This window comes from Tarenaya hassleriana, unplaced genomic scaffold (genome assembly GCF_000463585.1).
Source record: "Tarenaya hassleriana unplaced genomic scaffold, ASM46358v1 Cleome1, whole genome shotgun sequence".
In the NCBI taxonomy this organism is placed as follows: domain Eukaryota; kingdom Viridiplantae; phylum Streptophyta; class Magnoliopsida; order Brassicales; family Cleomaceae; genus Tarenaya; species Tarenaya hassleriana.
Window position 1 is genome coordinate 9,523,242 of NW_010960187.1, and position 14,185 is coordinate 9,537,426.

At 38.2% G+C, this 14,185-nt stretch overlaps 2 protein-coding genes across 2 annotated transcripts; both read right to left on the reverse strand.

Annotated features, from left to right (window-relative positions):
- Positions 1-7,405: 7,405 nt before the first annotated feature.
- LOC104825437 lies at positions 7,406-7,983 on the reverse strand. Its single transcript, XM_010557763.1, has 2 exons — positions 7,734-7,983; positions 7,406-7,596 (listed from the first exon to the last, which is right to left on the reverse strand). Exons 1-2 carry the CDS (start codon positions 7,981-7,983, stop codon positions 7,406-7,408), a joined length of 441 nt encoding a protein of 146 aa, XP_010556065.1.
- Positions 7,984-9,037: 1,054 nt separating this feature from the next.
- Positions 9,038-11,912, reverse strand: LOC104821519 (disease resistance protein RPM1-like). Its single transcript, XM_010552437.1, has one exon. It carries the CDS (start codon positions 11,858-11,860, stop codon positions 9,212-9,214), a length of 2,649 nt encoding a protein of 882 aa, XP_010550739.1. The 5' UTR covers positions 11,861-11,912; the 3' UTR covers positions 9,038-9,211.
- Between the last annotated feature and the right edge of the window lie 2,273 nt (positions 11,913-14,185).

Below are 14,185 nucleotides of genomic sequence, written 5' to 3' on the forward strand. Positions count from 1 at the left end.
AGTTAAAAGTCTTAGTGAACAAAAACTTATCTATTAGATGTAAGAAAAACAAAATATACTGCCATAAGAAACATGGTGTTGTAGACTTATTACATAGTGCAATGAGAAACAACTTACCGTGGTTGTTGTTTAGAATTGAAACAATCATGTTATGTTTTTACTATTTTTACTCTTGAAGAAATTACACTGTATTAGTCTCGAGACAAAGCATGATTCTAACTTTTCTCGTCACGGTCTCGACGAAGATAACGCCTTTTAGCTTGTACAATCGAACCGTAACTTTTTTGGAAAAATTAAATTTCACCACTTTGGGATCCAACAAAAAAACATATCTGCTCTTGGCCCCAATATTAGTTTGGACTTCGGTTATATGTGATGTAATAAAAGAGGTTGACGAAGAATATGCAAAAGTAACGGTGTTTTGGGTTTCAATGTAAATTCCAACCAAGTCTGTATCGGACAACATAAATTAGTACGGAGTCGACTTTATGAATTACCTAAAGTTAGTCGGATGTTTTTTTTTTCGTTGGATTCCCTCGTCAACTTTATTTTCAAACAAGTTATGGCTTCATTGTATAAAAGGCATTCATCTTGATCTAGATGATTACGGCAAAAGTTGAAATTGCGTTTCGGGACTATATATATAGAGAGAGGATTGAGGAGGTTTATTTTCAAAGGATGTGTTCATATTACAAAAAGTAAGTAGAGGATTATAGAGTTAGGTATGTTGTGAAACGTGAAGAAAAAAACACAATTTGTTTAGTCGAAATCACGTTTTTTTTATTGCGAAATAGATTTATATTAGACGGTCGTTTTGACCGACATACAACGAGTCCACAAAGCATCTTTCTTTTCCAAATACTCGGGTTCACGGACAATAAAACTTGGTCTATCTGCCATGTATTTTATTAGGGGGAAATAGCTCGAATACTCTTTGACTGCTATTTCTACTTCTAAGGATACCCTCCAAACAAAAAATTAAAAAAAAAAACAGATTGAACATAACAAAAGACAATAAAACCCTCGTAAAATAATGTAAAGACAAAAAAACCTTCTTATTTTTCTATTTAAAAATTCAAATTAAAAAAAAAAGTAAAAATATATTTATTATCTTCTATTTCCTCTCAACCTCTTCTCTCTCTCTCCTAACTTTCGCCATTTTTGTTCTCTCTCTAAAAATTTACAGATTCTCATCGTTAAATCCCGATTTCTCTTAAAAAAATTATTTTCTTTTTAAATCTCCATCTAGATTTGAGATTCAAAGAACAAGAAACGATGAAGCGAAGAACGTGACTCAATTTCGTTATCATCTTCGATCGAGAATGAGATTCGCATGTAGATTACGGCGTTAGACGAACATATGGTAGGTTAAACGAACACTTCTTTTTAGATTTGTTGGATTTTGAAATCTATTGTTGTCGGGTTGAAGCGTAATTTCGGGATTTGATCGATAAAAACTTAGGGTTTTGGGTTTTTGAAATTTTGGGGATTTTGAAATAGACTATTTTGGGTTTGAAATCAAATAATCAATCGTGAAGTGAAATGGTTAAAACTGAGTTAAATGAGTCCGTTGACATGATCGTATGATCGCATGGTCACAAGGTCACATGGTCACACGATCACACGATCACACGATCACATGGTCACATGGTCACACAGTCACACGGTCACATGATCACACAGTCACACGGTCACATGGTCACACGGTCACACGGTCACATGGTCACATGATTTATTATAATAATATGGAGTTATATATATTTTCTTTCAGGGAATAAAAAGTATACTACATATAGGAATGAATGAAGAAATTCTTTTTTTTTTTTATCTGGATGAGTATGAAGGAAGTACAAATCTAACGGTTATCTCTTTGGTGTAATATCTAGACTTGAATTCGGAAAACATATGATGAAAAAAGATTCGTGAAATGAAAACTTGTTCCAGAAAATCTATAAAGATGAAAAAAAAAGAGTAAATTCTGATTAAAAAAAAAGGAGTAGACGATGAGAGAGAAGAATGAGAAATACCACAAGAGCAACAACAACAATAATAACAATAAAAGTTGGCAATTCATGATAGATTATGATAGTTCACCGAAAAAATAATTTTGAACTGCCTTTTTTTATGTTTGAACCCTAATGATAAACTCCTTTTTCTTTATTTGTTTGAACCCTAACTATGAACCTTTGATTTTTTGTAGTTGTTTAATATATTTCAACTTGTTTATGGAGATAAAAAAATTAGGTTGAAATATTTAGAGAAAAAGATTTGGATTTAAGTATTTTGAACCCTAACTATGACTTTCTTATGTTTGTTTGGTAGTATCCTAAATTATAAATATTTATTTTTGGTTTTTATTTATTAAAAATCTGAACTTATTTATGTTTTTGGAAAAAAAATTGGTTTAAAATTGTTGTAGGAAAAATTTTGAGGTTAAAATGTTAGAGGAAAAAAATATATGGTTGAATAAAAAATAGACCCCACAAAAAAATCTATATTTTTTAGATGTTTTTATGTGAAAGTGGAGCCATCAAAATATATTGAATTCAAAGTGATCCCCACCCAAAATTATATTGAATTAATAAAAAATTATGTTTATTTGGATTTTATTCATAAAAAATCCGAATTTTTGAATGTTTTTTACACAATATTGTGGGTTGAAAATGTTGTAGGTGAAAATTTGGGGTTAAAAATTGAGAGGAAAACAAATATAGGGTTAAGAGAGAAATTATATAGGGTTGAATATTCAAATTGGGCCCCACATTAAAAGCAACAAATGGACATAATGATTATGGGCCCCACGAAACACAAAAATCTAGAGAAATTCTGACTAGTTCTTCGTGTGGACCCCACAACATATTTCGGTCACAATGGGTCACAGTCAGTCACAACCGGTCACAACCTTCAATCCATGCGATTTTTGTCAATTTAATCACTCTACAACGTTACACATCACTCATAAGCCTATTCTATATTGTTTCGAACATTAAAATATGGTTTTTACGATTTTTGTGTTTGAAAGTTGTTCTTTCCAAATGTGTTCATATATGTTCTATAGTATTTTATTAGTACTTTTGATAAATTTGGTACATTTCTTCTACAAACTCCTTAAAATATTTTAAATTTTTCTCACACTCACTATATATTTGATATATAGACTATGATAAACCACTCTCAAACTTAAAAATTTAATTTTGGTTAATATTTATCAACACATTTCGGTCACGGGTCACACTCGGTCACAATGGTCACACAGTACAAAATTGAACTTCGGTCACATGGTCACATGCCGGTCACAATGGGTCACAACATTGACTCGTGTGAGTCAATTTATTTAGTGTGTATCACGAGTCAAATATATACGAAAATTCATCTTCAATAATATAATATTATTATGGTACAAACACAATATTATATAAAGGTTTTAACACTACATTGTATAAATACATTATAACATTATTAACCACAATTCTTTGACATTATTATACAAAGATTTTATAACACATTATAATATAAATACACCATATAATTATTATACAAATTTATGGTGTCTCTTTCTTCACTCCAATTTAGTCATTCTCTTTGACATTGCTAATACTTCATTCACAACAATTGGAGACCGGATACACAGTTTTTTTAATTAGCAAGATGTTATGTCTCCCGCATATAATATGGAGAACATAAGTCTGGTATAATATTGGTTTTACCAACCTTTTGAATTGTTGCGACTGTGTGATTGCATGTGTTCTACTACTTCAAGATCCCAATCATTACCACCATCATCATCATCATGGTCCCCATCACATTCAGTCCTCGTAACTTCTCTAAATCCATTTGAATGTTCATTGTAATAAATATGTATAAAGTACGTTTCGCATTCCGCTTATCTTATCCCGTAGATAAATATGAATGTGTTTGTCACATATATCCATGTGACCATTATTAACAATCTGAATATTCTGATAATGTTACCGTGTGACCATGTGACTATGTGATCATGTGACCCTGTGACCATGTGACCCTGTGACCGTGTGATCCATGTGACCTTGTGACTTTTATGACCCATGTAAACTATTATCTAATGAGTTGTGACCCATGTAACCCATAACCCATGTCTATTATGACACGTATGATTGTTGTGACCCGTGAACGATGCTTATAATAATCTTTGTGACCCATATGTTCATTCTAACCATTATGCCAAATAACTTGTGTGATCTGTGACTCGAAGATACTCTAAAAATACTTAAATTATGACTATACATACTAAAACGACAGAACTTAGCAAACAACAAAAAATACATGAAAAAAGTATAAGAACCATCAATCTTCATGAAAAATATTGGGATTTTGATCGTAGTTTATCTATTCCCAATTTTCTGTGTGATTTTACACAAATTTTGTTCTGATTTTATCGGATTTTGAAAAGAAAAAAGTCAATTACAGAGGAGAGAGAAACCAATGAGGAGAGAGAAAGCTTGGAGAGAGAAATCGACGGAGAGAGAGAAAACCTAGATTTTAGGAGAGAGAATGTAGATTTTAATTAAAAAAATAAATATAAATTAATATTGTAAGGGTATTTTAGTAAAACTATATTTGAGAGGGTATTTTAGAAGTGAATTTTTTTTTTAAAAGAAAGGAGGGTAGGTGGAGAAGTGCTTTTAGCACATTGAGGGTAAAACAGATAAGGCCCCTTTTATTAGAGTGTCATGGCAGAGCTTTCCCTCTTGAACTAGTTCGCGACAGCAAACATCGGAAATGGTTCCGTTCTAGAAAATCTCTTCGACTATATCCAATGTATACTTTGGAGACATTTTTGTGAGGCATTCTGTCAGAGTGAAACCGACGGCCAAAGAGAAGAATTCGTGTGTTATTGATCACAGAAGCCATGTATATGTACAACTCGATCACAAACCGAAACCTAGTAAATCTAGGGAAATCAGAAGAAGATACAATCAAAACAGGCAACTAACAAGATTGCCAAATATATACAATATACGAAACCGATATTCTCGGTCAATACCCCCCTCAAGTTGGTGAGTGCATATCCCGTAGACCCCACTTGCCGATGAACCAATTAAATTCCTTCTTCCCCAAAGCTTTGGTGAAGATGTCCGCTAATTGCTCCTGTGTGGAAACGTGTTGTGTGATGATGTTCCCATGATCGAGATGATGACGCAGAAAATGACAGTCCACCTCAATATGATTAGTACACTCGTGATAGACATCGTTGGAGGCAATATGTAAAGCCGATTGACTGTCACAAAAGAGCATCATCGGGTTCGAGTGATCAACAAACAAGCTGGCGAGAACACTCTTGATCCAGAGCAGTTCACACGTAGCAACCCGCATAGCCCGATACTCGGACTCGGCTGAGGAAAAAGATGGAGTCTGTTGCTTCTTGGTCTTCCACGAAATGGGAGACGCGCCGAGCTGAATGAACCAACCAGATAATGATTTCCGAGTGAGAGGGCAACCTGCGTAATCCGCATCGCACCATCCACGTAACTGTAAGTCACAGTCCGTGCGAAACAGAATACCACGACCGGGATCTCTCTTCAAGAATCGGACAACATGAAGGGCGGCTTCCCAGTGAGCTTGGCGTGGCAGCTGCATAAACTGGGACAGAATGTGAACGGAATAAGACAATTCCGGCCGAGTGACAATGAGATAGATAAGTCGCCCGACCAAACGTCTGTATTTGCCAGGATCTTCAAGCAGAGGGCTGTCGGTCAAAGAGAGCTGATGATTCCGGCCAGGGGAAAGTCAGCGGGTTATCCAGCAAACACGCAGCGAATACTACGAGACGCAAATTTGTCACCCCGATGATCTTTGTTATGGGCATAACAAAGACAACCCATCGTTCGAAGATGACTATAATCCGGGGAGCGGCCATATATAAGCTCAAAAGGTGTCTTTCCGTGCAATATCTTCGAGGGAGTACGATTGATCAAAAACCCCGCGGTTAAGATACAATCGCCCCAAAAATCGATCGGAAGATATAATTATTATACAAATTTATGGTGTCTCTTTCTTGTTCACATCTGCCATTTTGTTGAGGAGTATCAACGCAAGACGTTTCGTATATAATTCCTTGAGAGGTGAATTCATTCCGGAGGCAGACAAATTCAGTACCGTTGTCGGTACGAATTGTGCATACTTTCTTATCGAATTGCCTTTCTACCAATGTAAGAAAATCCAACAAGTATCGAGAAACCTGACTTTTGTCAGTTAAAAGATACAACCAAACACCTCATGAAAAATCGTCGACGATAGTGAGAAAATATCGTGCACCGCAAAATGCCGGTGTACGGTATGGACCCCATAGATCGCAGTGAATGAGCTCAAAAACAGCAGGAGCTTTATTAGTACTCGGAGAGAAAGAATCACGCACATGTTTAGCGCGAAAACAAATGTCAGAAGCAGAAGAAACAATTGGTCTTGACATAGCTAACTCGGGTATTTGCTCTACAACTGACGGCGAAAGATGCCCCAACCGTCGATGCCACATATCAAAAGAATCTTTGTCACACGACCGCACAACAGCTGCAATCACAACAGACCAAAAGTTATAGAGCCCATCCCGAAGTTCACCCGCTCCAATCAGCATCCGCGTTACCCGGTCCTGAATGATGCACAATGTCTGAGTAAATTGAACAACACAATCGCAGTCAGCCAATAACTGTGATATGGAAATAAGTTGACGTGTAGTCCAGGCACATAGAACACATCGGAAAGTCGAAGACGAGGCGATAACGAGACAAAACCGGATTGTGTAGCTATAGATTGTCGTCCATCAGGTAGAATAATGGCACAAGGATCCATGTACGTCGGATGTTGGATCAAGTCTAAACAACCTGTCAAATGATGAGAAGCTCCAGTATCTAAAACCCAGGGAGCAGACAGAGACTTACCGGAGGAAGTCTCAGTGGCGCCGAATTGACCAGAATTGAGCAAGGTGACCAATGTCTTCCACTGCACGTCACTTAAACCGGTTGTAGGCGGTTTGTCGGAGGGAAGAGGAAGCAAGCTCGAAGACACAGTATGCGCATAATTCGCATGAACGGTACCTCGACCACGTATATTCGACTGCTGTCCACGACCTCGGCCAGAGCGGTTGCGGGGGCGATCACCCCACCACTCCGGAAAACCAAGAATCTGGAAGCACGAATCGACAACATGACCCGTACGACCACAATTGGAGCACACAACACCTTTGACTGGAGTTGGCGAACGAGCTTTCGGCACAGCATTAACAGAGAATGCCGCAACGTCCGAGAGAGCAGGTTGAGAAACAGAGTCCTTGGACTCTTCATCCTGAGAAACCACCATGTAAGCCTCCTCAACCGTCGGCAATGGTTGTCGAGAAAGCAAATTTGAACGAACAACGCCGTATTTGACGTCGTCAAGAGTGACCGCAAAGACACAGCTTCAGAGTCCGTAGGCTAGCCAAGTCATCCCACAGCTTCGTAAGCTTACCAAAGTAAGCCTCGACAGACATTCCCGTCTGCCGACAATTCGCGAGAGCACTGCGCAACCGAAGAAACCGAGGAGCATTCGTCATGCCAAAACGGCGCTTAAGATAATCCCACAGGTCTTTGGCAAGTTCACGATGAACAACATTAAAGCGCAAAGATGGCTCAATGGTGTTCTTCAACCATGAAACGATGAGAGAATTGTTGTCTCCCAATCTTCATAGTCAGCAGAATCCGGATCGGGTTGCGGAATTTTACCATCGACAAACCCGAATTTCTTCCGAGACTTCAAGGCATGACGGATATTGATTGCCCATTCGTCGTAGTTAGTACCACGAAGAAGAGTTTGTGTGAGAACCAGACCGGGGTTATCACTTGGACTTAGATCGTAAGGGGAGATGGTTCGGCGAGGAATGTCGGAGATCGAATGGGTCGTTGTCGAAGACATTGTTGGAGTCAGAGGGACAGAGGGAATCGAAGAAGAATTGCTGTCGTGAGCAGAAGACATAGCAAAACACGAAAGAAAAAAAATTCAGAGATTGTCGGGTTCTGATACCATGTCAGAGTGAAACCGACGGCCAAAGAGAATAATTCGTGTGTGTTATTGATCACAGAAGCCATGTATATGTACAACTCGATCACAAACCGAAACCTAATAAATCTAGGAAAATCAGAAGAAGATACAATCAAAACAGGCAACTAACAAGATTGTCAAATATACACAATATACGAAACCGATATTCTCGATCAATACATTCATCTCAAAACTTCTTCGCTTCCCCTTCCTCAATTGCAAGGACGGATACAGATGCATAAAACACATCTATTACGGCCAAAGCCATCGCAATCTTGATGCTAAGTTTTGTCATCTTCGCCAAACGTGGTTGGATTTGATTATTCTGCCCGATATATGTTATGCTTTTGTTTCTCTTGATCTTGGAATTGAAGCATGAGTGGTATTTATATACAACAATACCATTTTTTTTCTAACTCTTATGGCATTTATTAACGGGGAAGTTCCTTTGTTTGCGGTTACTCACATTTCCATCCAAAAAAGGAAAAGGTTATGGAAGACGTTTTAAATAATTCGACTTCTTGACGTACAAAACCCTTAGACCATCTATTTTCATACAAGCATATGCTGTGTCGGTTCACGACGTGATTACTTTTAAAAATGGTATTTTCGGGTATCGTATTTTCCTCTCCATCATATTCTTCTTCAATTTTGAACATATCATGTTGAAAGCAATTGCATAACCATTCCAAACCAAAAAAGGAAGAGAAAATAAAGTTAATTTGATGGTTATTGTATTTTTAATGATTTTTTAAATTCATATATCTTTGAAAAATTAATGAATTACCTAAAACCAACACATCTGAAAAATAACTAAACAATAAACCAACACATAACCGTTAAATACACCACGCGACCACTTTCCATGCGACCAATATATCCGACAGTAAAATCTCTGTCTCGTATACAAACACGAAAAGCAGAACGCGACATGTATAGGACTTGAACACATCAGAGAAGATTATGGTGTCAGATCAAAGAGAGAAGGTATCAATGGGATTTGCGAATCACTGTATAGTGACATTAAGCTTTCACATAGATTTGGGCAGTCCATGAGAATCACTTACAATGTAACGGGTTTTTTCCGGTTCGCCCGATTCATTAATGGATGCCTGACCTTTTAGCGCACAACAATTAAATTTGTTACCTTTTTCTGGCTGTCTTACGCAATCGTGATGGTAGGAATGTGATTAAACTTTGAGCGGTCTATACTCTCCTCTGTTAGCTCGTCCGAAACGCCATATAGAGATAGTTCTTGAAGGCTGCTGAGGCTTTCTATGCCGTCTGGCAATCTTTTTATCCCTTCGCAAGCAACGATCTGCAGGGTTTGGAGATGCGGCATTGCACCTTTCTGTATAACGATTTCCCTCAAATGTGCCATATTGGTTATCCACAACACTTTAAGGCTTGGAAACCCTTCTTCAAAGTGTAGCCTATCCCCCTCGTATACATTACCAAAAAAGATAACCTTGACCAGATTAGGGAGTGCTTGGATGTAAGGGATTGGGTCTTCTCTTAGCTCAGACCATGACAATGCCAGCGTAGTAAGCTTGCGAAGAGTCCTGAACCATGTGGGCACTCTCTCTAGCCTCCCGTAGAGGTTGAGCTTCTCGATGTTTGCAGGAGGCGATATCTCATCTATCGGTAAGGTGTCTGCTTCACTAATTGGGGACAAAGATAAAGACCTCAGATCCTTTAACTTAGAGAGGGAATCACGTAAGTCATCCATATGGTCTTTCCTCACATCCCAAAGGGTAAGCTTCGTGAGCTTTGTCATTTTACCGAGGTTCTTGACAAGATTTGTTTTTGGAAGGACGCCGTCCAATACCTCCAGCCTCTTCAATTGCCAAATATTGGAGGAATCCGTCATGAGTGTGTTGCGATTAACTACTAGAAACCGCAGCTTCCGCAACTTTGAAATTCCAGCAGGAAGCTCTTCAATTTCTGAATGCTTAATTAGTAATGTCTCCAAGTTAATGAGCCTGTGGAAGGATTTTGGAAGTTTCCGAACCTTTGTTTTCCGGAGGTTAAGATACTTTAAGTTGTATAGCTTCACCAATGAATCTGACAGGTTATCAATGCCAGAGTCTTCAAGGTCTAATGCTCTCAAAAGCTTCACACCGTCTAGCAATCCAAACTTCTCCTGGCTAATAGGGCACACCAAAAGAGTGTAGAGGTTTCGGGGTATCACACCTGAGCTTATCCCCCTCTGAACGCACAAATGGCGAGTTTCATCGCACTGGGCTTCTTCCATCTCATCCATATACACATCACAGAACTTCTCACGTTTAGATATGACCAAAGCAACCTCTCTAACCACGTCATGCATTTTGATTACCTTAGGCCGCCCGCTAATGTTCCACGATACGACCTGAAGCAAGTTCCTGCAAATAAGCTCCATGATGTAACTCTCGGCCACTTCCTCTGGTTTCGGTCCGTTGCTCTGTTCCACGAATCCATGCGCCATCCACATCCGAACCAATCTCTTTCTTTCTATTTCGTAGTCTTCGGGGAAAATGCTACAATACAAGAAGCAATGTTTCTGTGGGTTTGGCAAATCATTGAAACTAAGAACTAAGATACGTTGAATATGTCCCAACTCCGGATTGTTGCTCAGTTCCCAGGTCAAGTTGTCGTGTATTCTCCTCCATTCTGACTCCGATCTTCTTGTTGACATCATGCTACCCAAAGTCGCAATCGCAAGAGGCAGACCTCTGCACTTCTGAACGAGATTCCGTGCTATAGATTCTATATTTGATCCCTGGTTTTGCATAGGGTTTCTTGAAAATGCATTCTTGCAGAAGAGCTCCCAAGCCTTGTCTTCGCTCAGGGGCTCCATCCGATGAGATCGGCTCACAGTCCCAAACGAGAAATCAGCCACCCTCTCACTGCGAGTAGTAATCATCAAACGACTTCCATTAACATCATTTGGAAGACGTTCACAAATCAGGTCCAGAAACTCCGTGCTCCAAACATCGTCGAACACAATGAAGTATCTCTTATGTCGGAGAATGTTGACCAGGATTTCCATCAACTGCATGTACTCCATGGAGGATAAATCCGTCGGAGCTTGCAGACCTAGTTCCTTGCAGATTTCCTTGAGCATGGCCTTTATGACATTGTTTATATCATAGGATTGAGAGACCGTCACCCAACAGCAGCAAGAGTCAAAGTGCCTTCGGACACAATGAGATCTAAATATACTGCTCGCAAGAGTGGTCTTTCCGGAGCCGCCCATCCCGACTACGGTCACGACTATCCTCTGAGGTTCCGAGTCTAGAAGCCACCATGTTACCTCATCCACGGAATCGTCGATCCCCACGAGGCTATCGTCGCCAGCGAAGAAGGATGACTCCTGGAGATTCTTTGCCCATTGTCCATCACCGCCGGTAGAGGGTAACGATGCCGCTCCCTCAGAATGAAACATGTCCATCAAGGCAGACAGCTGCTGAATCTTTTGATTGACGGTCTCGAGCTCGCTGACTAGGGAGCGCCTCTTACGCAAATACGCGGGGAAGTGACTAGCACGTTTAAGCCAGGCCTGGCCGGCACGGCGGTTGATGTGGTAAGAGAACCCGTCGACGATGTTTTCGATGTGGTAGGCCAAGTCCCTTGTTTCCTTCACAAACGTTGTGAAGACGGCGTCCCTGCTGCCGCTCGCACTCGCGTGCTGCTCAAGGAACGACCTCATGAACCTCAGCTTCAGCTTCGTCATCTCTATCTCATCACGGAGTCCTGTTTGCTGCAACACCTCGCTTTCAAGAACGTTCAGGATCCTTCCCACCCCTAAATCGATCAGACCGGATGCCATCTTCTCCGATCCCTGCCAAGTTTCTCCAACTGTATAGTTCGGTTATTATTATTATTAAACTCTTCTGCCATTTCTATGAACATTCCGCATTAATGTCTGTATATACACAACGCGGAGAAGTAGTTGGCCACATGCTTAATATATATTTTTTAAATTTATTGGCAATATGCTTAATATAATATTTGTATTTCAATGAAAGCTAACAATGGACAGCGGTTGCTCTATATATAATTTGATTTCTTTTATTTTGTATTATTATTTTTTTCTCATTAAATTGCTGTCTTCGATCATGATTTGCGTGGATGGGCATTGTTGACAAACTGTTGAGTACTTGCATATGCCATTCCATACAAATTTGACATAATGGCTTACATATGCAATTGAAATATTTTTCAGCGTTGATTGATAACTGCTAACTTAATTTAGGAGAACAGATTAAAATATCATTTTCCGCGGTATAATTAATATTTCCAAATCGCAAAGTCGAATTATTCTTATTTTTCAAGAAATTTGCAACACATAAAAAAAAAGGATTGTATCTTGTTCTGTAAATATTGTGCAATATATACTATTTAAAGATAAATCATAAAAATAATCATTTTTTTATGTATTATGTAAATACTCTTGTACATTATTTCTCTCTGTCACACATGCCACGGCCTCTATTTCTCTCTTTGTCAGAAGATTCCGATCCGACAAAATAAAACCAAGATGATTTTTGGGGAAGTGGTTTTATTTCAATTTTGATCACTATGGTTCGATAATCTTGGTTTTGGGGCAAATATATAATTAAGTGGTCCATGTATTTTTGGCAAATTTTTAACAGTAAATTTGACATCTTGATAGATAAGCACGTTATTAAAAAAAAAATTAAGGTCAATGGATAGTTTTGGATGTACATTTTCTCATTATTCTAGTAAGAATAGAGTTTTCTATACCCCTATATATATATATATCTTATAGAAACAAATCTATAGGTTTCATGATTTTTGTCAATCTAATAACAAATATTAAAGAAAAAAAATGAGAGAAACAAAGATCATATCCATTTTGTTCTTCAAAGTAAAATTTCGATATATCATGTAAAAACGAATCTTGTTTATTTTGAAGTTTTATAACATATAGATATATACTATCTAATAACCTAAAATTATCTAATAATTGATATCAATATAGTATGTAGGTTTAGATTATAAAATAACTTATCAATTAAACTCTCTGCAATTATATTATATTTAGAGAACTAAAGATAATTAAATGTATATCGCATCACAATTGTTAACAGTTATTACAACCTTTCGTTGAATCCGATGGAATGACAAAACAAAAATAAAGAAACTTCCCCCATAATAAATACTATATAAGTTAAGAAAACATTAGAGCATCATTTATTCAGATCATGAACACGTTATAATTGCGTTGTAAATATATAAATACCACTCTTACGTCAATTTATAGAGCAAGAAAACAAAAACAAAAAGAAAGCAACATATTGAGCAAAATAATCTTATCAAATCACATTTCACCAATATGACGAAATTCAACATCAGGATCGCTATGACCTTAATTGTTGTAGTTGCGGTATATGCATCTCTACCCGCCTCTGCTATTGAGGAAGGGGAACCGAAGCAGCTCTGGGACGAATGTCTCACAAAAATGTCTCCAAAGTGTACATTGGACATAGTCGAAGAGATTTTCTGGAACGGAACAGTCTCCGATGTTTGTTGCCACGAGCTTGTCCAAGAGGGAAAGGTGTGTCATGACACTCTAATCAAATACATGGCAGATAGACCAAGTTTCATTGCCCGTGAACCGGAGTATTTGGCAAAGAAAGATGCTCTATGGACTCGTTGTGTGTCGGTCAAAACAACCGTTTAAATATAACTCCATTTTTGGAGGGAAAAAAAAAGTCATTGCCTTGGATCGACTTAATAAACTTTTATCTTTTATTTTTCTTGGTTCATGTTATAATGCATATCTAACTCTATGATCTCTACCTTTTTTCTTCTTAAATTAAGGCACGTTTCTAAATCTTCATACGATCATATTACATATACAGACCCAAAACATATTTAAGAGAGGTGGCAAATAAAAAACGTGCAAGAGGAAGTTTGGGACCAAGTCCTAATATTGGAACATATATATAATCTTTAGTCTTAGTCTTCATATCGTTCATGGACTTTCTCGAAACCTTACATGAAATGGACCGCCGAGTTTCTATGTCTCCACAGCATAGTCTTGCTCCGTTGCGAATAACATGGAACCTGTATGATCCTCATTATCAGATTAAAGTTTTTTTTTTGGCAAGGTTATCAGATTAAAGTT